This window comes from Arachis hypogaea, chromosome 12 (assembly GCF_003086295.3).
Source record: "Arachis hypogaea cultivar Tifrunner chromosome 12, arahy.Tifrunner.gnm2.J5K5, whole genome shotgun sequence".
NCBI lineage: Eukaryota > Viridiplantae > Streptophyta > Magnoliopsida > Fabales > Fabaceae > Arachis > Arachis hypogaea.
Genome location: NC_092047.1, coordinates 116,677,903 through 116,703,263, shown reverse-complemented (window position 1 = coordinate 116,703,263; position 25,361 = coordinate 116,677,903). Strand labels below are relative to the sequence as shown.

Below are 25,361 nucleotides of genomic sequence, written 5' to 3'. Positions count from 1 at the left end.
GTCCTCTGTTTTTGTAACTGAGGGTTCTTGGAGAGTTTCTTGGACCAGGATTCTATTATTCCCTCCTGTCTTGGTACTTGCTAGTTTGTAGAGGGCGTCTGCTCTGCTGTTAAGATCCCGAGTTATGTGTTTGACCTCGGTCTCTGCAAAACGCCTAAGATGCTCTAAGATTTTGTCTAAGTACCTCTTCATGTTGGGGTCTTTAGCCTGATACTCTCAATTTATTTGGGAGGTCACCACCTGAGAGTCCCTGAACACGACTACTTTTGTCGCACCGACTTCCTCGACCAGCTTTAACCCTGCAATCAAGGCTTCATATTTTGCCTGATTGTTAGAAGCTGGGAATTCAAATTTGAGAGAGACTTCTATTTGGGTTCCCTCTTGGTTTACTAATATTATGCCTGCACCGCTAAAGTCGGAGGATCCATCCACATATAGCTCCCATGTAGTGGAGGCTTCCTCTTGATCTCCTGCATATTCTGCCACGAAGTCGGTGAGACATTGGGCTTTAATTGCTGTCCGAGTTTCGTACCTAAAGTTGAACTCAGATAGCTCTATGGCCCATTAAACCGTTCTACCCACAATATCTGTTTTCTGAAGGATTTACTTCATGGGCTGGTTCGAAAATTTTGCCATCCCTACTTGTACATTTACTTCATTTTCATCAATAATTTTTTTCATTTAACTACCATTAATAAAAAATTTTTTAAAAAATAAACTTATTAATAGTTTGTAAAAATTTAAAACTCCCATAAAATACAAATAAAATATCTACAAAATTAATTTTTATTATTATTTAATAAATTTTTTAACAGAAAAATCTATTGTACCAAAATAAAAGAATTGGGGATTGAAATGTACTTTATTATTATTATTATTATTATTATTATTAGTATGATTATTATTATAGAAATCGCTTTATCCTTCTTAAAAAAGGAGAAGGACTTTACTATAAGCGGCGACAAAAAGAAAAACCGCCCCAGCCCTTGGTAGAGTTTGTTTGAATTTAGCGGCTCTCTCAGTTTCTCTGCCAATCAGACTCAGTAGTTCAATCTTTCATTCTCACTCATTCTTCTGAACGCATCGCTTTAGGGTTTTGTTTCACTTTACTTCCTCTTCCAGCAGAAATGGAAACGGAGGAGTCATGTCGCGTGGTTCCCTTTCAGCTCCAGTTCGATAAACCCCTCCCTTCTCACGTTACAATGGCGGAGTGGAATCCCGAGAAGGACCTCCTCGCCATGGTTACCCACGACTCCAAGATCTTGCTCCACCGTTTCAATTGGCAGCGCCTTTGGACCATTTCCCCGGGAAAGTCCATAACCTCCCTCTGTTGGCGTCCTGACGGCAAAGCCATAGCTGTTGGACTTGACGATGGAACTTTGTCACTCCATGATGTTGAAGTCATGCTTCTTTTCTTCTGATGCGGTTCATAGTTCATTTTACTTAATATTTTTATGCCAAAAAAAATTATCTGATTTTTTTTCCTTTTTCTGCAAAGTAGAATGGAAAGTTGTTAAGAAGCTTAAAATCGCATTGTTCTGCTATTATATGTCTCAACTGGGAGGAGGACAATCACCTAGTTAGGGTATGTTTCTTATTTAATAGCTGTTGAGTTTGATTTTATTCAAAGTTGAGCAAGTCTGGTACACGCTAAACAGAAAATCTCGTATATTATATTCAGGCCAACCATACTTGGAAATTGGAATAAAGAAAAGGAAGCTGGGAAACAATGATAAATCAACAAAGCAACAATTACATTTTTTTGAATTATTGTTTGTCTTTGTCCTATCTCCCCTTGATTACTGAACATTTGTAATAAAGCTAGAAAAATGAATTACTGGCTATGCATCTTAAATAGATTCACACATTATGCAGTATTAGATCTGAATCAATACTCTTTTTGTCAAGCGTACACAATTTACTTAGAGAAAATTCCCATTTCTATTGTTCTGCGTTTGTGTTTCTGTGCTCTCTCTTGGGATTTAGATTGCATAATATTGACTGGCTGTGTCTTCATTTTCCTTTCTACTATTTTAATCTTCACATTCCAGTTTGCCTTCTAGGACGACTGCAGTCACACTTCAAAATACGAAGATAGAACCTCGCGTTTCTTTCCTCCTGCTCCAAAAGCTCCTCGGATGCCTGGACTAGTATCAGGAGATAACGGCTTCATGGATGATGGTGAAGAATCATTTCAGGAGTTATCAAATTCTTCTCTCCAGCGTTTCAACATTCTATGCAGTGGTGATAAAGACGGAAATATTTGTTTTAGCATATTTGGTATATTCCCTATATCGAAAATTGTAAGTTATTGTCTACCTGAGAAGCTGTCATTTTTTTTCTTTTCTCCAATTACTATTATGGCATGATAGAAGATGGCACTCTAATCTTTGTGCTTGTCAAGTTGATGAGATGAAACATACATGATCTTATTGTTAAACACTTCTCTTGCCTTTGGATGTTTCAGAACATATATGATCTTACTTTTCCACTTTCCCGCGAGGGTGCAGAAACTACTTACAAACTTTTAAATGCTTCTATACACAAGGTAGATTCTTCTTCTGTTTGATCACTCTACTTCATTTGAGGTCCCACTCTCCCATTTATTGGGGACATAAGCATGAAAATGCAAAACAATGCTTGGATGCTGGAGATCGACTAGTATGATATATAAACATAAGCATGTGAATGATTATGATCAACTTAAAGGAGCAGTTTGAAATAACCTTAAGTGGTACAATAAGTTATATCCAGGAAGATAATCTATCTTGGTATTTGTTCAAAATATCACTAGAGGAGTAATGAAGTATTGGACCAAATGCTACCAAGTGTACCTCTTAGGAAAAATCAGGTGAAGGAGAGAATCCATGTTCAACAAAATCAATGCATGAATAAATCAGTCAAGAAAGAAGTTGAAACAATAACTTGCATAAGTTTCTTAGTACTCTTATAATATACTTGTGGAAGCTAATGTTGTTAATATCATTAGGTGGCCTTATCAAAAGATCTTTGTAGATTGATAGTCATGTGCTCAGGAGACCTTGTTGTGGTTGGTGATGAATTGAAGGATGTTCACTTGGCTGGGCACAATGAGCATGGCCTGCATTGCCTAGCACTTAAAACATCTATATTCTGTGACAGGTAAATTTTCTGAGTAATGCATATTCTACTAAAACATGAGATAAGTTAAGATGTGTAATCTAATTCATTATGATATGGTCTTTAATTTCTATCACATTCTTTTATTTGTTAATGTAGACCTGTTCTGAGACAAACACAAATGAAAATGATAGTACCATGCTTTCTAGGTTTGCTTTTTGTTGGATATACATTCTGCTTCATATTTTCTCAATGTGTTTCCCTCTTCCTTTGTGTAGGAAAAATGAGCTTCATCAAGTAGCTCAACAGGCTTCTAGCATTGAGGATTTGACTGAGGTTGTCCGAACATCATTATCAGTCATGTGTAGGCAATGGTCTGATGCGATGCACACATTTCAGGAGAAGTTCAGCTCTTTGTCTACTCTGATTATAGATCATGGTAACTGAATTAACAATAATAGAATTCATTTGGATCATATCTTGTAACTAATTTGTTCAAATCACTCATAATTAGGAATTGATTCCTCTCCTCAAGAGGAGTTTCTGAGTCTTTTGGGTGGTGCAAGGACTAGTCCACCAGTTCATCAATTCCTTGTTAACACTCTTAGTGAAGTGGTATACAGACAACCTTATATAGCTTGTCACGTGTTCGTTTATTACTGAGTAGTTTATGAATGCTGTTTTCATTCAGCATGTTTATTGCTTTACAGGGTGTCAAGCGCATTTCGAAGGTTATCTGTGGTGCTGGCAAAGAACTCCAAAGTATTGTCTTGGACCACCTCCAGGTATACTATTGTACTCTTCCTTGTGCTGCAATATTTACTGATTGCATAAAAATGTGTTACTAGTTGAAGCAGGTGGAGTTCAATATCTTCCCAAATAAATAAACAAAAATCTTTCATAAAAATGCATGAAGTTCCAGTTTTAATATCCCAAAGGAACCTTAGTATTTATTTTTCTTTTATTTTGTTTTAAAGTTAAAATAAGTAAAAGAAAAATTCACCTACTTTAATATCAATGGTGGAGGTTACAATCGTAGGACCAATTATCAACTGGTGTATGGTAATTTATTGTATCAATTGTCAAGATGTCAAATGTAAACCATGCCTAGTTGCCTAGTTGATTGAAGTTCTAGGATGGTTGGTTTTCCCATTGATGACATGATATTAGAAGTTAATTGCTGTTTTAATCTACTCAAAATAGTCATTCAATTTCAGTGCAAGCTACTATATATGAAATTGAATCAATAAATATTTTTGTAAGCCTGCTGCGGAAGTCATTGGATTCAGAATGGGAGAACTAAGAGGGCTTTCAAGATGGCGTGCACGTTATCATGGCATTGGCTTGGATGAGTCACTTGTTAACAACGCAACAGAAAAGGCTGGTATGCTACTTGTTCAAGTTGAACGATTTATGAGGGTTCTTTCATCTGTCTTGCAGCAGGTGTGCCTTTTTATGTTTGAAATGGATCATAGTAGGTCTACTTTACTATTTGGAAATAGTATTCTGTAATTTTGATAAGTTACATACTTCAATGAGATTTGCAATAATGAGATATGAATATTCCTATGACCAGAGTGTATTAATAGAATGATAAATTGCAGTATGTGACCCACTAGAGTATAAAATGAATGGCAAAAATCAACACATGGTACACCATTTTAAAAGCCTATTTTGTCTGTTGATTTTGTTTTTAATGGGCTGCTAACATTTATTTTGCCAGTATGCAAATTTCTTCAACTGGCTCTTTAAATGTATAAAATTGCTCATGTCAGAACCAAGTGACCAGCTTCTACCATATAACAGGTTTGTCTAACTATTCATCAATGCTTTGGGCTTAAAGATGTTATTTATCTGATTTTTCTTTTGGTGTTGGCAGCGAACTTATTGTTATATTCCTGAAGTTTTTATATGAACAAGATCCAGTTAAACAATTGCTGGAAATATCAGATGCAGACTATGATATCGAAATTGATGTGTAAGTTTGTTATCTACCCCATACTCGGGGTTTTTTTTTCAAATCTATTAGATGTAAATTTCCACTGTGCGTGATATTACATATTTATTTATCATTTTGGCTCAACTATGGCTTGTACAGTTATTAACTTATTATGGGACTTTGAATGTAATTGATACTTGGCAATTGAAATTTTTCTTGAAATTGTATATGTTTTAAAGAAAATTTCTGTTACAAGAACATTATTTTTTTCGAGAAGAATGATTTTCAGCCCTTCCTACAACCCCCCCTCCCCCCCTCTTAGTAAATAAATAATGTCATTTGACATGCGAAAGAGCTTTGCAAATGAACGGAAGCTTGCCAATCTTTTTGTCATTTCTGGTCAGAAAAAATGAAATTAAATTTAATAAGTCAAAGCTGAAAGCTGAGCACCACATAAACTATAATAAAGTGAGGAGAAATGCCTTTGTCTGATAGTATGTACACAAATTTTCAGTGAGCAATGTAAATAGTAAGATATTAGATGGTCTTGAGTGTCCTTGTTTTTATAATAGTTTAAGTTGACATGACTTCCTGATGTTAGTTGCATTTTAGATTTAATAGAATAAAACTTTCCAGGGAAACAATGCAAAGAATTCGGGAATTAGTTCAGTTTGGAGGATTTTCTGACACTGAATATCTAAGAAGAACATTGGCAAAAGAATTCCAGCAGATGGAAATAAGGTATTATCTTCTTCCGTTCAAGCCACCAGTTTGGATAAGTTGCTTTGCCCTCTTCTTGTTTTCATTCTTTGATGATGTGGTGAACAAGATAACAAAAATGCTGAGAAAATGTGAACAAAACTATCTGCTTTCTTTCTCTGTTTAATTATGCTTCCACCAGAATGAAACCATTGTGAATTTATTCTTAGTTGTATGACGTGGAGAATTGCCATTTGAGTATCATTGTTTGATCCAATTTACATGCTGAGCTTGAATGGATGGCACCTGAAAATAGCACTAGTGAGGAAGGTGCAGCTTCTTGTTTAGAAATTGCCTTCACTTAAAAATAAAAAAAAAATAAATGTCAATAATTTCTCTGCAGAGAAGCAAGTCATGTCCTCTAATCCATAAATATTCTTCACAGTTCCAATTATTTCGGTGGATTTTATAGATTCTCATTGTGACTATTACAGCTTCAGAGAGGCTTTTGAAATGCCTTTTATTACGGTCTCAAGAAAAATATTATGCGAGGATTTTCTGCCGTTGTGTCCTCTTCCTTCTCTATCAAAAGCACCTTCATCCATGAGAATTCCCACTTCAGTATCATATTATGAGGTATTTATCTAATCTTCAATACGTCAGTCCCAGTTGTTGGGGCTTTTTATGTTATATTTGTATTTGTATTTGAATTTCATCTCAGTTCTCTAATTTGACAGAAGTGCTGTATTCTTATCTTCATTACTTGTTTTCGTTCTGTAGGATTCCTCTAAAGCTTCTTTGTCACATTACACCTGTCAAAAGCAATATATTGATTATGTATCTCTCCAAGTACCGAACGAGTCTTTCTCAGATATTGCAAATTGTGTATGCATTGTCAGAGGATTTATGTACGACTCACACCGTCTAAAGAACGGCTATAGTTCTTTGGAAGCTGTGCTGTTATATATTCCTGCTGATTATCAATGTGTGGATCTGTCTTTGTATAAGGTAACAACGATAAAATTATAAATATTTCATACAACTTTCTATACTCGGTTTCTTTTATTTTTTCCAGACTTTTTAATCTAAATGTGATGTTTGAAACAGGATAGTCAAATTGTCATGCTACTAAACAGAGCTACAAAGAGATCAGAAAGCGCTGTAGATGGCTGTATGATGATTATGCACGCAAGTGATCTACCATATGTCTCTATATCAAGATCTGCTTGTACAGACAACTGGACATTGCAAGAACTGAAGGTAAGTCACACCATGCCCATTGTCTTCACGATTGATAACGTAAATTAATGATCTCTGTACTAACAAATACGTGTATATAATGAAAGTACCATGAGTTGCTCTCAACTTTTAGTTTCTTCTAACTTCCAAATTCCACCAACCCTTTTTTGTAATTGTGTGCACCTAGGATTCTGTGGCCCACTTGAACATAGGGGACGAGAAAGCCCGCACCATTCCGCATTCTGTAACTGCTCCCTTGGCAGTTAGTGGTGAGTACTCTCTTCTCTGTGTATGTGTGACTTAAATGCATTAGAATTCATGCGAGAACAATCAACCTGTGAAATATATTCATGTTTAGGTCACAAGAATTTAAATGTAGGAAGCATACAACGTATTTCTAATAATAGTCAGGCCCTTGAAAACATATGTTCTCTTTCCCTCCTTATAGTTGAATTTTCCTATACTCAAGCTGGTTATGGTGTGTTAATGTGGGTAACTGTTCCCTGTTCGTTGATATGTCTTGCTGGCAGCATCAAGAGGCGTGGCTTGTGTATTTGCTGCGAGAAAGCGTGCCCTGGTCTACATTTTGGAGGAAGATGAGGATGAAGTCTCAGATGCAGAATAATATCTAATTGAATTCTCATTCTCAGGATGAAGTACAACTGTCCAAGTATGGTACTACCGTACTATGTGTCACATCTTAATATATTTATTAATGTAATTTAAAATTTTAAAGTCATTTCTATTTTATATACAATTAATAGTTGAGAATCATTAAACGATGATTTAGTCAATTTGTCAAATTATCTAAGTTTTTAAATATCAATTTTACATGAAGACTATTGTACGTGAATTTTTACTCAACTTATGAGATTTTAAAATTGATAATTTTATTAGATGATATGAGATATTTAAAATAGATAATGTGTTAAACTTAAAGCTCGAAAATAAATGTTTTTTTTCCTGGTGCTTTGTGATTATGAAAACTGAGTTTCTCTTTTCTCCTTTTTTTAGGGATGAACAAAACCAATATTAAAGAAAGAAGGTGAAAACTCGTGCTGTCGACTTCACGTGAAGTTGATATTTGAGAGCGTTAGATGATTTGACTAATTTGACTAAATTTTAATCTAATGCTCTCACCTATCAACTTCACGTGAAGTCGACTGCATCTGAGTTTCCACCCAAATTAAAAGAGCAGTGATACGCGTGCAGTAAAATTTATATATATATATGAGAGCATCAATGTCAAGAAGCATTGAACAAATAGTTGAATATGTGAAGGGAACATCTTCCGTTTTGTGAGGACTGAGGAATAAAAGAAACAATAGTATTATAGTATATTCTGTGATGGAGTCGCGTGATGAAGAAGGAAGCATGTGCATGCCTATTGACAACACTACTGCATTTTTGCATTGCACTTGACATTAAAATTTTCGACAAAAGGAGTATGATTCATTTTTCAAACTATTCTTATTTTGACATGCTATTTACGTAACGTGTATATGAAAAAGAATATGTAACTCTTTACCTGATAAATTAAAAATATTCGTTCAGAATAAAAGAAAATAAAAAGTTAAAAGTTCTACACTTTGTTTATGTAATCTATCATCAAACACAAGATCCTTAACGAAGTGTTAAACAAATGAAAGGACAACATGTGAAAACATCATGGAGAAAACAATAGAACGTTATTAATCAATTAATTACTATACATCTTTCAGCATTGCACAAATATATAATACCCAGCAAAGAACCTTGTTAGTACACTGCAAACTGCAGACACTTGAAATCCCTTGTGCTTGAGCGTTGAGAAGATCAGCTACCTTGTAGCAATCTTGCTACAACAACTTTTCTCATAACTTTCCAATCTTTCTTTCTTGTGATCTCATCATCTCCTAAACTTGAGCATCAACCATGGCTGCAAAACTTCAGGGTAGAGCTTATCTATCTTCCTTTGCTGATGCTGTTTTGAACAAGCTCTCTTCACTTGATATCAACTCAACCCCAAATGCAAGGAAGTTAGCTGACCAGAAGTTGCTTCAAAAGCTGCGGAAGAGTCTCCGTGCCACTCGACCTGTGCTCGATGATGCTGAGCAGAAGCAGATCAGAGACCAAGAAGTGAAGAAATGGCTTGTTGATCTCCAAGATGCTCTCTATTTGGCTGATGATCTTCTGGATGAACTCTCCACTAAAGCTGCCACTGCCACCCCCACCCAAAGGGATCCAGGTAACTTTTCTTCCCAGTGTCACTCTGCTGTTAATTCAATGGTCGAATATATCGATGATGATGAGATGGAGGTAGTAGATAACATGCAAGACATAGTTGATAAACTAGAGTCTATCGTTGAGGAGAAAGATGTTCTTGGTCTGAAACAAGAGATTTGCTGAAGATCTAGAGGACATATCATGGAGAATTCAGTCATCTCTGGTTGAATCTTCTGATATTTATGGCAGGGACAGTGACAAGGAGGCCATAGTTGAGTGGTTGTTAGATAATACTTGCAATGATAAACTGTCTGTGATCTCTATAGAAGGCATTGGTGGAATCGGAAAAACTACTTTGGCTCAGTGGGTTTACAATGATGCCAGAATGAAGGAAAAGTTTGCCATTAAAGCATGGGTGTGTGTTGCTACAAAATTTGATCCTGTTAATGTTACAAAGGCTATAATAGAGGACATAACCTCTTCTCCTTGTAATATGGTTAACTTGAATTCACTTCAAACTGAATTGAAGGAAAAGTTAACAGACAAGACATTCTTAATTGTCTTGGATGATGTTTGGGACAATCAGCAAAATTTGTGGGACAATTTTTTAAAGTCTTTTTTGTGTGGGAATAAAGGAAGTAAAATTCTTTTAACTTCTCGTAATAAAAATGTTGATTCTGTAGTGTCAACTACTAATCGACATTACTCACTACACATATTGTCTCCCAATGATTGCTGGTCAATGTTTTTGAAACATTCATCTCTTTCTACTAATTCTACACAATATACAACTCTAGAACAAATTGGTAGAAAAATTGTTAAAAAAAGTAAGGGGTTACCTTTGGCTGTGAAGACACTGGGGGGTTTATTGCGCAATAAGTATAATGAAGGAGATTGGGAGAATATATTAGAAAGTGAAATTTGGGAACTTTCAGAAGATGATAGTAAGATTGTTCCTGCATTAAGAGTTAGTTATCACTACCTCCCTTCACATTTAAAGCGGTGCTTTGTTTATTGCTCATTATATCCTGAGGATCATCAATTTGGCAAAGATGAATTAATGTTGCTATGGATGGCTGAAGATCTTTTACAACCAATGGGAAACAACACATTAGAAAATATTGGTTGTGCGTATTTTGATGAATTAGTTGCAAGATCATTTTTTCAACCGTCTAGTACTGATATTAACTTATTCGTAATGCATGATCTCATGCATGATCTAGCAACATCTTTCGCTGGGGAATTCCATTTCAAAGTCAAAGAAATTGGAATCCCACAAAAGATTTTCAGCAAAACTCGTCATTTGTCATATACTGAAAATCTTGGCGATCTAGTCTCAAGAATAATTGGAGAGGCTTATAATGGAGCAATGCATATGAGAACATTTCTACAATGTCATTTTCGTTCAATCTGTGGTGAAAGTGATTTGCTGTTGCTGCTGCAATTGAGATGCCTAAGAGTTTTATCATTTAAAGGCTTTAATATTCTATCATTACCTGATTCCATAGGAGAATTAATCCATTTGCGTTATTTAGATCTCACTTTTACACCTGTTGTGAGATTGCCTGAGTCATTGTGTAAATTATACAATCTCCAAACCTTGAAGTTGAAGAGATGTTATAAATTAGAGAAGCTTCCCAGCAACATGCAAGATCTTGTGAACTTGCGCCACCTTGATATTGAAGGAGCTTCGTGTTTGAAAGAGATGCCAAAGAGAATGAGTAAGTTAAAACATTGTCGGAAAGCATGAGGAGAATGGGATAAAAGAATTAGGAACACTTGACAATCTTCATGGCTCATTCTGCATTTCCAACTTGGAGAATGTCAACAATAGCGGAGAAGCTTCCGAGGCAAAGATGGGCAACAAGAAGCACATCAACATTTTAAAATTGAAATGGCTTCCACATGGCGATGGTGATAATGTTGATTGTTGAAAGTGAAAGAGATATACTTGACAAGTTACAACCTCACCGGAACTTGAAAGAGTTGTTAATTGATGGTTATAGGGGTGAAATATTCCCCAATTGGTTAGGCCTAGGCCTTTCTTGCTGCTCCAATATTACAAAATTGAGTGTGGTTCGTTGTAAAAACTGTTGTGAGCTCCCTTCACTGGGACAGTTACTATCTCTGCAGGAACTGATTATTTGTGAACTTGATGGGCTGGAGAGAATTGGTTGCGAGTTTTACAAGAACGATAAATCAATTCAGCAGGAGACACCCTTCCAAGCTCTTCGAAGACTGTTGCTTGGTGGAATGCACCGGTGGCGAGAGTGGCGTGTTCCTGATGAGTTTGATTGTTTTCCTAAGCTTGAAAGGCTTTTGATAGTAGACTGTCCGGTGTTAACCGGAGATCTGCCAGCTTACCTTCCAGCTCTGGAGGAACTTGTCATTGGTGGATGCGAAGAGCTCGCATGTTCACTGCCGAGAGCTCCCAAGCTTCGCCAATTACTTGTAACGGGTACGGTGACTTCTATGGAGACGCAGCTAGCCAAGTCCGTATTGGAGTGCCTGCCCACGTCCAATCGCCGTATCTCCAAACTTTGAGAATCGTGAATTGTTGGTCGGCAATACCAATTTCAGGAGATTATTTGCCTGATTCATTACAATATCTGCAAATCGCTATGTGTCCAAAATTAACATTCTCAGAGCAACTGCAACACAAGTCGCTAATGGAGATACTTGTGTACAAGTGTGATTCACTGACGTCATTTGCATTGGGGGCCCTTCCAAGTCTCCGTGTCTTACAAATCTCAGAGTGCCCCGGTTTAGTATCCATGCCAGCGCTAAGGCTGGCTGCGCCCCACCTAGAGGAGCTGTGTGTAGAGAAATGCCAAGAAATGGAACCTTTTGGAGAGGACTGCCTGCCATCAAGCTTGACAACTCTTAGGATCTATGATTGCCAGAAACTAGAGAGGTGGATAACATCAAACGGTTTGCAGACTGAAGGCCTTATCCATCTTTTCCTTATAGAGTGGAATGAAGTTAAGTCGTTCCCAAGAGAGGGCTGCCTTCCTGCTTCCCTTCAGTCTCTACAACTGTATGACTTTGCAAATCTGGAGACGCTAGACTGCAAGGGCCTTCAGCATCTCACCTCCCTTCAAACATTAGCAATTGAAGACTATCCAAAGCTGGAGAATATCACACAAGAAAACCTGCCTGCCTCCATACCAAAACTCAGATTTGAGGGAGAATGTCCTTTGAGGCGTAAGCTGGAAGAGATGAATGATCCACGGATTCAGTTTGAAACTTAGGACACAGGTAATTGTTTTTGCTCTCATCTTACCTAAACTCACTGCACGCCCTCCAATTACAATGCTAATTCTTTGCACCAAACTTTCTCATTCCCTTGTGAATATGCCAACCCAATTTTTCCCCCTTAATTTTTTCATTCTTTGATCTGAGCCATTTATCTATACCTTAGCTACCGTTTCACTCACAATTTCTATGGTTGATTGCAGACTAGGAGGATCCGTTTCGTTCATTCTGATTTTCCACCATTTCTTCACGGATTCTGTCTATTAATAGGTTATGGAGGAGGTGTGTTCGTACTTTATAAAATATATTATTCTCTTTGATTTGCAAACTCATACCAATTTTCGAATTACCAAAACAGAACATACTTTAGTTATGCCATTCAATTTCACTTTTCTATTTCTGTCAGATTTGGGTTCATAGAGTTTTAATTTTTATTTTTAAATCTCCTAGAATTCTCTTATGTGTTGCTTATCTGAATTTTTCATCTTTAATCCACATTGACTAAAAACCGAGGTTCCTGAAGAGATGAAAGTATAGATTTTGAAGGTTCTCCAATTTTTAATTCAATTTGACAATTTTTTCCCGCATACTCTTGCAATGGGTCCTCCTCATTTGACCTCATCAAATTCTATTATGTGTTGCTAATCTCACTTTTATCATCTTCAATCCAAATTGATCTACCTAACATTCTTGCGGTTGTTTTTTTTGTTTTTAGAAGAGGGGGTTGGGGGGGGGGGGGGGGGTTATGAAAAAAATAAAAGAAGAAAAAACCGAATGTTAGTATCACACTGTGCTTCAATCTCTGATACGTCTTTTATGTTGGTTTCCATTTAGCTGAAGCGTGAATATCAATACACAGCTGAGGCAAGGTGGTAATTGGGGTGCACCGTGCACTGAAGTAAGTTTTGACATTTGTTCAAGCTCTGATATTTATTATTTGAATTTTTCTATAATTCCTCCTACTTTTTCCTTGTCTCCATCTAATTATACTTGTCCAAGTCTGAAATGCAGAGTTTAATGTTGCAAGAAATTCATAGGTATGGTAATGCAAGCATTCCATGAAAACCAGTGCAAGGATGTTGTGGTTTCAAGCATCCTGTGAGTGCTTGGCACAACACACATTTCATCCATTTTAGATTGGTAATTGCAGTAGAATTTCTCATCTCTAGTTTAGAAGTCATAGCATGCAAAACTTCAGTTCCTATGCTGTACTGAAAAATTAAATTGATCAAATATATGTATATATACACAATTATAGCTCCATTGGTTGCTTGGTGGTTTCATCTTTCATAAAACAAAATGTTCAACTTTCTGACATTCTTTTTAGCATTATGGTACTATCTTATTATGCTTCTTATAGTAAACTTGACAGTTACGAATTTTCCTTTCTTTACAGGTATTGGACCTCACAAAGACCCTGAAAGCAGTATGATTTCTTCCTTGAAACTGTTGAATCTGCGATGGGGACTGCTAGACTGTGTATCAAAGAAAAACCAGTAGCAATTTAATGTTTGGTTGTACCCCAGCTAGCTTAATTGTCTTGGAATAGAACATCTCCTACTTCTTTGATCTGACTCTTCGAGTCTTCGTCAATAAAAATCCTCTGCTCAATTTGGTGGAAAAGGTCAGTGAATTAGTTAGAACTTACATCAATTTGATAATCTAAATGAAATTCAGCCCAAATTTAAATAATATTATTCTTATTAGAGGCTTCAATTTATCTAGACTGATTATTCTTTTGTTCTGTTAAGATGATGAAATCCACCATGGGGGAAATTATGCGCTTTGAGGCTAAAACTCATACGGGAACTCAAGACGATCTTTATCATCCCAAGTTGGAAATGAAAGAGCAGAGTTCTGTGTAAATGCAGCTTGTTAGGCTCCATGAGAATTTTTTATTTCTTGAATCATTGTTTGAGCATTTTAGTCAATTAAATACTTTTCGATACAGGTGCAGTAACAGATTGTTAAATGTCAAATTGTTTCTTAGAAGTAAACATTTCATCACTTAAGAACATGTGCATAGTTTTGCAGATGTTTTACTAGTCCTAGTGATTGATTTATCATCCCCTTCTCAAGTCTGCTTGTATCAGCAACTTAAATAATTATATTGAAACTTTTGAAAAACAAGTGCTAGCTTAGTTATTAGATCAAGTAAAGCACTAACCAATAGTTGCATAATACTTTTATATATATAGAAAATATTGCAGAAATTTATATAATGATAATTCTGAGCTATTTCATTTTTAACGTGCTATTTTTTCTTGCATGTTATGTTCTTCTTTCCTGCCACAAGAATACCTTTTTATTTCCTGCTTCATGAATTACTAATTTGATCTCAGAAAAGTGAAGGAGGAAAAGATTTTTGTATAAGCCAACAAGGGAGACATAGCAATGACAATACAACGGAACCTTAATTATAATTTGCTGAACACGTTCTCACTAAAAGTTAAAATTGGTCCTAAATTCTGACGATATATCAGTGGACTATCTTTTAGCACATGTTAAAATATTTCTGAAATATTTTTCAGGTTTATGTGTAGTCATATATGTAGCAATCTCTTGCCTCTGACCTGTAAAATTATGCAGCAAAAATAGCACTGCCAAGATATATTAAAGCATGCTTTTCAGCTATAAAAACTCTTCATCCCCTCCCTGGTGCATACCTCATTTCTGTCTTCTAATGTTTCTTTGGTTCTTCCTTTCGAACTCATGCCCTACACTCATAATTCATGCACCAAAATATTGCAAGGTTAAAAAAAACGAAGGAATGAGTGAGGCTGCTTGAAAAGAAAAGAAAAGTGTGTTAAAAAATGTGAGCCAAAAAAGAATTGTTTATAAGAAGTTCTTCTAAAAAAGCTCATGAAGTCAATTTCTCTATTATGTGTTAATGTCATTTATTATTTTAATTTTCTATGGTGCCTCCTGCTTGTTCCTTGTCTCCATCTAATTATACTTGTCTCTGTTTGAAATGCAGAGTTTTTTTTTTTTTTTTGGTGAAAAATGCAGAGTTCAATATTGCATGAAATTCATAGATATGGTAATGCAAGCATTCAATTTGTCACGGAAGGGTAAAGGAATTCTCATCCATTCAACGTTGCTGGACATGTTCTTGGTAAAAGTTCAAATTAATACTCAAGTCTGAATATATATCTTACAAGTATATTACTAAAATATTAGTCAGCTCTATAATAGAATGTAGTAACGTGCATTTCTTATTTAAATTAGAAGAGTACAGTTGAAAGAAGCAAAGAGGTGGGCAGCTAGTAGGTGTGGTTTTTATATAGACGAGACAAGAGCTCTTTATAATCAATGTTTTATTATCTATCAAATTATTATTTTATTTGCAGGTAGTTTTATTTTATAAATAAAAAAATAAAAATAAGTGTGAGCGAAATCATCCCAGAAATAAAGTAGATTCGTAATTTCGTATTATCAATTTTCTATCTCTAAGAGTAGGCTGTCCTTAATTAATAAAATATTTTTAGACCTTTTACATTTTTAGTTTAATTTTTAACATGTAACAGAACTCCTGTAAAAATATTTTTAAAAAAATAAAAGTACTTATCCTAACTAACTAAAATAATTGCCACTTAGCACATGTTTAGTTTATTTTATAAGTCAATCATTAATATTTTATCTATATTATATTGTTCTAATATATTATATTATGATTATGCTCCAGGAATGTTTCAACGACAAGAAAAGAGATTTTCACTGGAGTCTCCTCCATCGGATTCGTTCAGAACTTGGGCAAGTATTTAGGGGTGAACCTTAATCACTCTCGGGTGACACGCGCAACTTTCAACGATGTTTTGGACAAGATTCGGGGAAGGCTAGCCAGCTGGAAAGGAAGATTGCTTAATAAGGCAGGCAGACTCTGTTTGCTCAACTCGGTAGTGACTGCGATTCCTACTTATCGCATGCAAGTATCTCTCTTCCCTAAAGGGGTAACTAATAAGATAGAATCCATGATGCGAAACTTTCTATGGAAGGGTCAAACTGATGGTAGAGGCCTGAATCTAGTTAACTGGAAAGTGTTGGTCACTCCTAAGAAGTTTGGAGGTCTGGGAATCAGAGATCCTTTTTGTGCCAATATTGCTCTTCTTGGAAAACTAGTTTGGCAACTTTTTCACCATCCCAACAAGCTATGGGTTCAACTTTTGACGGAGAAATACCATTCTTCTAAGGATGATTGTTTTAGTCGGTCTCGAGGAAGGGGATCTTATGTTTGGAAGAGTATATGTCGAGCTTGGGATATCCTAAAGGAAGGTTTTAGTTGGTGCATTGGGGATTTGGAACAGAACTTTTGGTTTTCTAAATGGAGAAGAAAGGGGCGACTGTGTCAGGAGATGAATTATGTTCACATTTCTGATTCGGATCTCAGGATCTTGGACCTTTGGTCATCTGGACAGTGGAACCTTGAGAATATCTATTCTCCTCTGAATCAGTCTCTGCAGAGCAATATTAATTCTTACAACCCAGATGTTCAAGCTGGTTCAGAGGTTGGTTGGTGTTGGACTGGTGCGGCCTCAAAGGTTTATGATGCTCATAGTGGTTATTTATGGCTCAGTAAGAAGATGTTTAGTTGGGAGGATAGGGGTAATTGGCTTTGGCTTTGGCGTCAACATGTTCCGGAAAAGCACAAATTTTTGGCCTGGCTATGTCTTCGGGAGGCTCTTCCTACTGCTGCATTTCGTTTTAGAAGGGGCATTTCGCACACGGATAGCTGTCCACGATGTTTCTCAAGTCAGGAGTCGGTTTTACATTGTATTCGGGATTGTCCAAAAGCCCAACTTGTTTGGCAAGCTTTAGGGATCTCCGATCAACCAGTGGATTTGATGAGTTGGTTCTTACATAATAGCAAACAGCGTCCCTTTAGATTTTTTTCTGGTCTCTGGTGGATTTGGTGTTCGAGAAATAACGAGATCTTTCATCCTCATGAGCATTGGACCACAGACAAGGTGATTGGTATGGCTTTGTCCTTAGAAAAGGAGCTCCGAAATATTTTTGAGTTGCAACGACTATCTATCCCATCAACCATTAGTGGCTCTTGGATTCCCCCTTCAGTGGGTACCTTTAAGATTAATTGTGATGCTAGCTATCCTGGCAGTGGTGCTCGAGTTGGTTTTGCTTGTGTTAGCAGAGATTGGAAGGGAAGGTGGCAACGAGGCTGTCTGGGAACAATTGAGAATCGTAGCATTTTGCAAGGAGAGTTGTTTGCTATTTGAAGAGGCTTTCTTTTAGCATGGGACTCGGGACAAAGAGACATTATATGTGAGACAGACTGTGTGGAGGCTTTTACTATTGTCAATAATTTATAAGATTGCTCTGGGTTTATTGATCCTTTGGTGTTAAAAATCCGAGATATCATGTCTTGGAAATGGCGTGCTGATCTTCGGTTAATCTTGAGAGATGCAAATACAGTAGCAGACATCATGACAAAGACTGCAATGAGGACTATTTCTCCCAAGTGGAGCTTCCATTGCCTTGGAAAGAGTTTGAGAGTAGTATTCAGCGGGACTGCATTTCTTAAGCAGTTTCTTTTTTTTTTTTTGTTTATTTTCTTTTAAGTCACAAAAAAATGATAAATGTTTGAAATAAACAATTCCTTATTATTTTTTCAAGATTACCAATCTCAAAGTGAAACCTTCTAAAATGAAGCAGAAATTAAAAAAGAAAAAAGCAATCACATATAATTTTATATGAGGGGCTGCATTGTTGATTGTATTGCTTATTGCTTATGTTATAAAATACATTAATCCAGACTTTTCTTTCTTTCTTTTCTTTGTTGTGATCTGATCATCTCCTGAACTTGATTCTCAATCATGGCTGGAAAACTTGGGGATAGAGCTTATCTCTCTTCCTTTGTTGATGGTGTTTTGAACAAGCTGTCTTCACTCGATGTCAACTCAAACCCAGAAGCAAAGAAGTTAGCGGACCAGAAGTTGTTTCGAAGACTGAAAGCGAGTCTCCGTGCCACTCGACCTGTGCTTGATGATGCTGAGCAGAAGCAGATCCGAGACCAAGAAGTCAACAAGTGGCTTGTTGATCTCCAAGATGCTCTTTATCTGGCTGATGACTTGCTCGATGAACTCTCCACCAAAGCTGCCACTGCCACTCCCACTCCCACTCAGAGGGATACAGGTAACTCTTCTTCCTGGTCTCACTATGTTGATTCAATTTTGGAAGATAGTGATGACGATGAGATGGGGGTAGTGACTAGCATGCAAGACATAGTTGACAAACTAGAGTCTATTGTTGAAGAGAAAGATGATCTTGATCTGAAACAAGGGGATGCCAAAGATCTGGAGGACATGTCATGGAGAATTCAATCATCTCTGCTTGAAAGTTCTGATATATATGGCAGGAATGATGACAAGGAGGCCATCATAAAATTGTTATTAGATGAAAATTGTGATGATATATTGTCTGTGATCTCTATAGAAGGTATAGGTGGAATTGGAAAGACTACTTTGGCTCAGTTAGTTTACAATGATGCCAGAGTGAAGGAGAAGTTTGCCATTAAAGCATGGGCGTGTGTTGCAACAAAATTTGATCCTGTTAATGTTACCAAGTCTATAATGGAAGACATAGGTTCTCCTTGTAATAGGGTTAACTTGAATTCAATTCAAACCGAATTGAAGGAAAAGTTAACAGAAAAGACATTCTTGGTAGTTTTAGATGATGTTTGGGATAATCAGCAAAATTTGTGGGATAATTTTCTGAAACCTTTTTTGAGTGGAAATAAAGGAAGTAAAATTCTTTTAACTACTCGTAATAAAAATGTTGATTCTGTAGTGTCAACTACAAATCTACATTATAAACTAGATATGTTGTCTGACAAAGATTGCTGGTCTTTGTTTTTGAAACATTCATCTATTTCTACTAGTTCTAGACAATATGTAATCTTAGAACAAATTGGTAAAAAAATTGTTGAAAAATGTAAGGGATTACCTTTGGCTGTGAAGACTCTTGGGGGTTTATTGCGTAGTAAGGATAAAGTAGAGGATTGGGAGAATATACTGAACAGTGAAATTTGGGAGCTTCCGGAAGATGAGAGTAAGATTGTTGCTGCATTAAGAGTTAGTTATCACTATCTTCCTTCAAATTTAAAGCGGTGTTTTGTTTATTGCTCATTATATCCCCAAGATTATCAATTTGACAAAGATGAATTAATCTTGCTGTGGATGGCTCAAGATTTTGTACAACCAATAGAAAATTACACATTAGAAAATATTGGTCGTGCATATTTTGATGAATTAGTTGCAAGGTCATTTTTCCAACCCTCTAGTAAAAATGTTAGCTTCTTCGTAATGCATGATCTCGTGCATGATTTAGCAACATATTTTGCTGGAAAGTTCTATTTTAGAGTCAGCGAATTTGGAGACCCAAAAAAAATTTGCAGCAAAACTCGTCACTTCTCATATATGGTAAATCGTCATCATTCAGTCGTAAGACTTGGTGAGGCCTATAAGGGAGCAATCCATATGAGAACATTTCTAAATGTACATTTGCTTCATCCTCATAAATTAATTAATTTAGAAAGTGATTCTTGGCTTTTACAATTACAAAGGAGGTGTTTAAGAGTTTTGTCATTTAAATGTTTGTCTATTGAGTCATTGCCGGATTCAATAGATAAACTGATCCATTTGCATTATTTGGATCTCTCTTACACATTTATTTTGACATTGCCTGAGTCATTGTGTAAATTATACAATCTCCAAACGTTGAAGTTGAGTTATTGTAAGAAACTGGAGATGCTTCCTAGCCGTATGCAAGATCTTGTGAACCTGCGCCATCTTGATGTCAGAGGATCTGATTCTTTAAAAGAGATGCCGAAGGGAATGAGCAAGTTAAAGCATCTGAACTTCTTAAGTGGTTATATTGTGGGAAAGCATGAGGAGAACGGGACAAGAGAATTGGGAGCACTTGACAACCTTCATGGCTCACTTTGCATCTCCAAGTTAGAGAATGTGAACAACAGCCGTGAAGCTTTGGAGGCGAAGATAGGTAACAAGAAGCACATCAACGCTTTAGAATTGAAATGGCTTCCAAAAGGTGATATTGTTGATGTTGAAACTGCAAGAGATATACTTGACAAGTTACAACCTCACCAAAACTTGAAAGGGTTATCCATTGTGGGTTTCAGGGGTAAAATATTCCCTAATTGGTTAGGCCTTCCTTGCTACTCCAATTTAACCGAATTGAGTTTGAAGGATTGTAAGAATTGTGGTCAGGTTCCTTCACTGGGACAGTTACCCTCTCTGCAGCATCTGGAGATATGGGGACTTGATGGGTTGGAGAGGATTGGTGGTGAGTTTTACAACAACACTGAATCATCTCATCAGGGGACACCCTTCAGATCTCTTGAAACTCTGGAATTTTGTGATATGCCTCGCTGGCGGCAATGGCAAATTCCTGATGGGTTTGATGGATTTCTGAAACTTAAAAGCCTTTTAATAGAAGACTGTCCGGTGTTAAGTGGAGATCTGCCAGCTCACCTCCCGGTTCTGGAGGAACTTACCATTGATAGATGCGAAGAGCTTGCGTGTTCACTTCCGAGGGCTCCCAAGCTTCACCAATTAACTGTAAAGGATTCTGTGTTCTTCGGGAATGCGGCACCGCACAAGATATTAATTAAAAAAACCCAGCTGGCGAAGTCCGTATTGGAGTGCCTGCCCCACGTCCAATCGCCGTGTCTCCAACGGTTGGAAATCCAGCAGTGTAGGTCAGCCATATCAATTTCAGGAGATTGTTTGCCCAATTCATTACAATTTCTTAGAATATGGGATTGTTCAAAATTAACGTTCTCAGAGCAACTGCAACACAAGTCCCTAACGGAGGTAGTTGTGAGCAAGTGTGATTCACTGACGTTGTTTCCATTGGCAGCCCTTCCAAATCTCAAGACACTGTATATCTCAGATTGCCCAGAAATGGATTGTTTTGGAGAGGAGGGTCTCCCGCCGAGCTTGACAACAATTGCGATCTCTAATTGCCAGAAAGTAGAGAGGTGGATAACATCAAAAGGTTTGCAGAGTGAAGGCCTTACCTATCTTAGCCTTCAACAATGGAATGAAGTTAAGTTGTTCCCGAGAGAGGGTTGCCTTCCTGCTTCCCTCGAGTATCTACATTTGTCGTCCTTTTCAAATCTGGAGACGCTAGACTGCAAGGGCCTTCACCAACTCACCTCCCTCCAAAAATTAACAATTGAAGAGTGTCCAAAGCTGGGGAATATCACACAAGAAAACCTGCCTGCCTCCATATCAAAACTCCACATCTGGGGACAATGTCCTTTGAGGAGTAAGCTGGAAGAGATGGACGACCCACGGATTCAATTCGACACATGTAATTGTTTTTGCTCTCATCTTCCCTAAACTCACTGCATGCTCTCCAATTACAATGCTAATTGTTAGCACAAAAACATTCTCTTTACCTTGTTAATATGCCAAACCAATTTTTCCCCTTAATTTTTAATATATCTTTTCCCCTTGATTGCAGACTAGGAGGACTAGTTTCGTTGATTTCTGCAACATGCAAGGATTCTGTCTATTAATATGTTAAGGAGGAGGTGCGTTCATACTTTATGAAATACATTATTCCGTTTGATTTGCAAAGTTATACCAATTCTTGAATCCAGAGTTTAATGTTGCAAGAAATTCATAGATATGATGTTGCAAGCATTCTATTAAAACCAGTGCAAGGATTTTGTGGTTTCAAGCGTCTTTGTGAGTGCTTGGCACAGCACACACTTCATCCATTTTAGATGGGGGTAATTGCAATTGCAATAGAATTTGTTTAGAAGTCATAACCTGCAAAACCTCAGTTCCCATGCAGTTGTGAAAAAATTAAATTGATTAATATGTATATAAAAGCAATTCTAGCTCCATTGGTTGGTTGATATTTTCATTTTTCATAGAACAAATGTTCTTCTACTTTCTAACCAATCAGCATTGTGCGGTACTATCTCATTATGCTTATTATAATAAAACTGGTCAATTTTGTTCTATGCAGGTTTCTCATGATTCAGACCCTGAAATACAATTTGGATTTCTTTGCTGAAATTGCTGAATCTATGACTGGGACTGCCCTATTCATGTTTCATGGTCAACCATCACTAGTTCATTACGTCCAAACTCAGTTTTACCAAGAAATACCCTGAGTTTGAGTTGGGAACTTAGGAATAAGTGTTGGTTGTAACACCCATTCTGTATATTTTAGTTAGGGTGCTAATTTCTGCTTTGCTCTTTCTGTTTGAATCTGTTTTGAATCTCTTTTTCTATTGGTTAGTTTCCTCACATATGTAAGATTGCCTTTTTGTATCTTATGTATAATCAATAAATGAGGTTTTTCGGTTTCATATCATTTATCTTGCAAAGTCCTGAAGCTTTTTCTTTCGACCCATTTTATATTGCAGCACCTTCATCAATGCCTAGTGTCAATAGAGGGCATTAAGATTCCTAAGAAACAAGATAATTTCTGTTTGCTGAGTTTGTTGAGTATGCAGTTTTTCTTTACTCACTATTTGTAGTGTAAATCTGTAAATTGGAACAAACATTATAATGTCGATGTTTTCATTCTAAATGTGATATGAAAATGACGCGAAAGGAAAAGATACAAAAGTAGGTCAAGTATGGTGCATTAAAGAAGAAAAAATGAGGCTTACTATGTATTTGAAAGAAGGAAAGCCAAGTAGAAAGCTATTCAGCCTATTCTTTTGGAAGTATTTCTTCGAAAAGCATGAATGTAAGAAAAGCAGTACACTTGACCAAAGAAAACTGTAAGAAGGCAACTTCAAATTTGGAAAGTGTTGTATCATTCTTCTTGTATTCTGGAAATTCATCAAGTGTGTGCTTTGTGTTGAGTGAAAAGACAAATGAAGAAACTAGTTAATTTAATATGCATTAAGTTGTTTTAGTTTTTGTACATAAAGATGTACATAAAGATGTGAAAAGACAAATGTGCTTTTGTCAACAAATCGTTGGTATTTTAGCGTTGAGTATTTCTTTAATTATCTTTTCCCTCTTAATCTGGTATAATTGTCAAATTTTGGGGTGAGCTTGAAGGGCCTTCTGGAGTCTTTGTTATTCGCCGACCTTGTGGTTTTGTCTGTCCTGCCGCTCTTTCTCGAAATTCTTCTAGCGTCTTCGGCTTAGTAACCGCGATTCTCTCTCTGAATTTTCCGGGTTGGAGACCGGCCTTCAGGGCATGTAGGTGGACAGCAGGGTCCAGATCTGGTATCTCCATGGTTGCTTCTGCAAATCTGGTCACGTAGTCTTCCAGACTTTCTTGAGGACCTTGGCGGATGGTTCCGAGGTAATCTGATCCGTGTATGTATATCCGTGCTGCCGCGAATTAGTCGATGAAGGACTTCGCCAGTTCTTCAAAGGAAGAGATTGATCCTGCAGGTAATTTTGAAAACCAAAGTAATGCAATGCCGTCAAGGTAAGTAGGGAAAGCCCTGCAAAGTACAGGCTCATTGTTAGGGCCGTTAAAAAACATCATGGATTGAAATTTCTTAATATGAGCCCGGGGTCACCAATCCCCTTATATGGCTCGAGTGAGGAAGGCAGTGTGAAATTCTTTGGCATCTGGTAATTGGTGATTTTTTCGGAGAATGGGTTGTCTAAGGTCAGCTTCTCCTTTGGCGGGTTGACGCTTAGTCTGCGTTGCTTTTGACTGGGCCTTTGGAACCATTCTCCTCATGTTTGCTGGCGCTGTTTTGGGTGGACAGTTCAACAAGTCTTCTGACTTCTGCTTGTAGCTCGACCATCTGGGCCATGAGTTCGGCCTGAGTGAGTTGGTGAACTCCATTATCGGCCATATTGGAAGGTTGGAAAACCCTGCGTAGAAGAAAAATACAACGTGCAATATAGAAGAAATAGTGGGGTTAGATTAACTCTCGGGCCCCACGGTGGGCGCCAAATGTTCCGTTCAGCTTCAGCCGAGGTATATGTCTCCAGGCGGGACTGCTTGTCTTGGGGGTGAGCTGTACGTCACCTTGGAGATGGCCTTCGGGATTAACCGAAACACGGCGGCGGGAGCACCTGCAAAAAGTACTCCGACGCTCAAGTCAAAAGAGTATCCGAAGTAATATAAATAAGTAGAAATGAGAGTGTATATGTGACCTGATCTCATATGAGTTGCTTGATTTGCTTTTATAGACAAGTGGAGGGCTTACGTTCTTGTGTTTGTTCCGATAATTTTGGCGAGCTCTGTTTGTTAGTAACGGGCTAAAGATAATACCTGACTTGTGTGTAACTATGACCAAGTACATTTGGAGTATGCCCTTAGTTCCGAGATATTTGGTCAGTTTTGGTGAAAAGGTAATCGCCGAGATTTGAGGGGTACACATCAGAATGCAATTGAGGAAATTCAGTATGTGTTTCCCTTTCTTCTCTCACAATCATCTTCTTCAATTACACTTCATATAATTCTGCAGAATTTAACAGTGAGCAATTGAGCATTGAGCAACAACAGAATTGGGGATTCCTAACAAATAATTCACTTTTGGTTATATAAATAATACATATGGTGGATCGTTTTGGAATACTTAGGAGTTTGGTTAAATAATTACTTGTTCACCTAGTAGCACTTATTTTTGAATAACCAATTCTCCACACACTAAGTTAATATTTATTTGAATTTAATTTTGAGGCACCGTTAGCCACTTAGCGTGAATAATTTCACAGTATATCAAGTTAGGAAAAGACATATTAACAAAAATACATTGAAATTAAACCCTATTTATTTTCACAACTTCTAAATTTTAGTATGATCATTTTAATAGTCACACTTTCATTTTACACATCTTAAATGTATCTAATGTCTATCACATTCACTTTTAGTTATAAAAATAATACAACTCAGGATCATACTACATCTTTTCATGAAAAAGTCTACCATTAAAAGAGAGTTGACTTTT

At 36.9% G+C, this 25,361-nt stretch overlaps 4 protein-coding genes across 5 annotated transcripts; all 4 read left to right on the top strand.

Moving 5' to 3' along the window:
* The first annotated feature begins 935 nt into the window (after window positions 1–935).
* LOC112728614 (anaphase-promoting complex subunit 4) lies at window positions 936–7,813 on the top strand. 2 transcript variants are annotated; one of them, XR_011868963.1, is made up of 17 exons: window positions 936–1,400; window positions 1,502–1,585; window positions 2,064–2,303; window positions 2,468–2,548; window positions 2,990–3,141; window positions 3,378–3,538; window positions 3,614–3,714; window positions 3,810–3,884; window positions 4,363–4,542; window positions 4,823–4,905; window positions 4,979–5,077; window positions 5,675–5,779; window positions 6,232–6,373; window positions 6,518–6,745; window positions 6,850–6,997; window positions 7,164–7,245; window positions 7,507–7,813. XR_011868963.1 is itself a non-coding variant. In XM_025778834.3 (17 exons), the coding sequence occupies exons 1-17, from the start codon at window positions 1,128–1,130 to the stop codon at window positions 7,599–7,601; spliced, it is 2,334 nt and encodes a 777-aa protein (XP_025634619.1). In that variant the 5' UTR covers window positions 936–1,127; the 3' UTR covers window positions 7,602–7,813. The 2 variants fall into 2 exon arrangements, 1 of the variants encoding a protein (XP_025634619.1); XM_025778834.3 differs by having other exon boundaries at window positions 6,845–6,997.
* Window positions 7,814–8,890: 1,077 nt separating this feature from the next.
* LOC112728613 (putative disease resistance RPP13-like protein 1) lies at window positions 8,891–14,680 on the top strand. The gene is made up of 7 exons (XM_072208463.1): window positions 8,891–9,274; window positions 9,354–12,439; window positions 12,640–12,718; window positions 13,271–13,334; window positions 13,436–13,576; window positions 13,833–14,060; window positions 14,188–14,680. Exons 1-2 carry the CDS (start codon window positions 8,891–8,893, stop codon window positions 10,929–10,931), a joined length of 1,962 nt encoding a protein of 653 aa, XP_072064564.1. The 3' UTR covers window positions 10,932–12,439; window positions 12,640–12,718; window positions 13,271–13,334; window positions 13,436–13,576; window positions 13,833–14,060; window positions 14,188–14,680.
* On the top strand, window positions 11,087–12,432 carry LOC140176901 (putative disease resistance RPP13-like protein 1). Its single transcript, XM_072208462.1, has 2 exons — window positions 11,087–11,639; window positions 11,762–12,432. The coding sequence occupies exons 1-2, from the start codon at window positions 11,087–11,089 to the stop codon at window positions 12,430–12,432; spliced, it is 1,224 nt and encodes a 407-aa protein (XP_072064563.1).
* A 740-nt stretch (window positions 14,681–15,420) lies between the features above and the next one.
* LOC112728612 (putative disease resistance RPP13-like protein 1) lies at window positions 15,421–22,796 on the top strand. Its single transcript, XM_025778831.3, has 4 exons — window positions 15,421–15,551; window positions 16,122–21,784; window positions 21,938–22,007; window positions 22,451–22,796. The coding sequence occupies exons 2-3, from the start codon at window positions 18,265–18,267 to the stop codon at window positions 21,940–21,942; spliced, it is 3,525 nt and encodes a 1,174-aa protein (XP_025634616.1). The 5' UTR covers window positions 15,421–15,551; window positions 16,122–18,264; the 3' UTR covers window positions 21,943–22,007; window positions 22,451–22,796.
* Window positions 22,797–25,361: the final 2,565 nt, after the last annotated feature.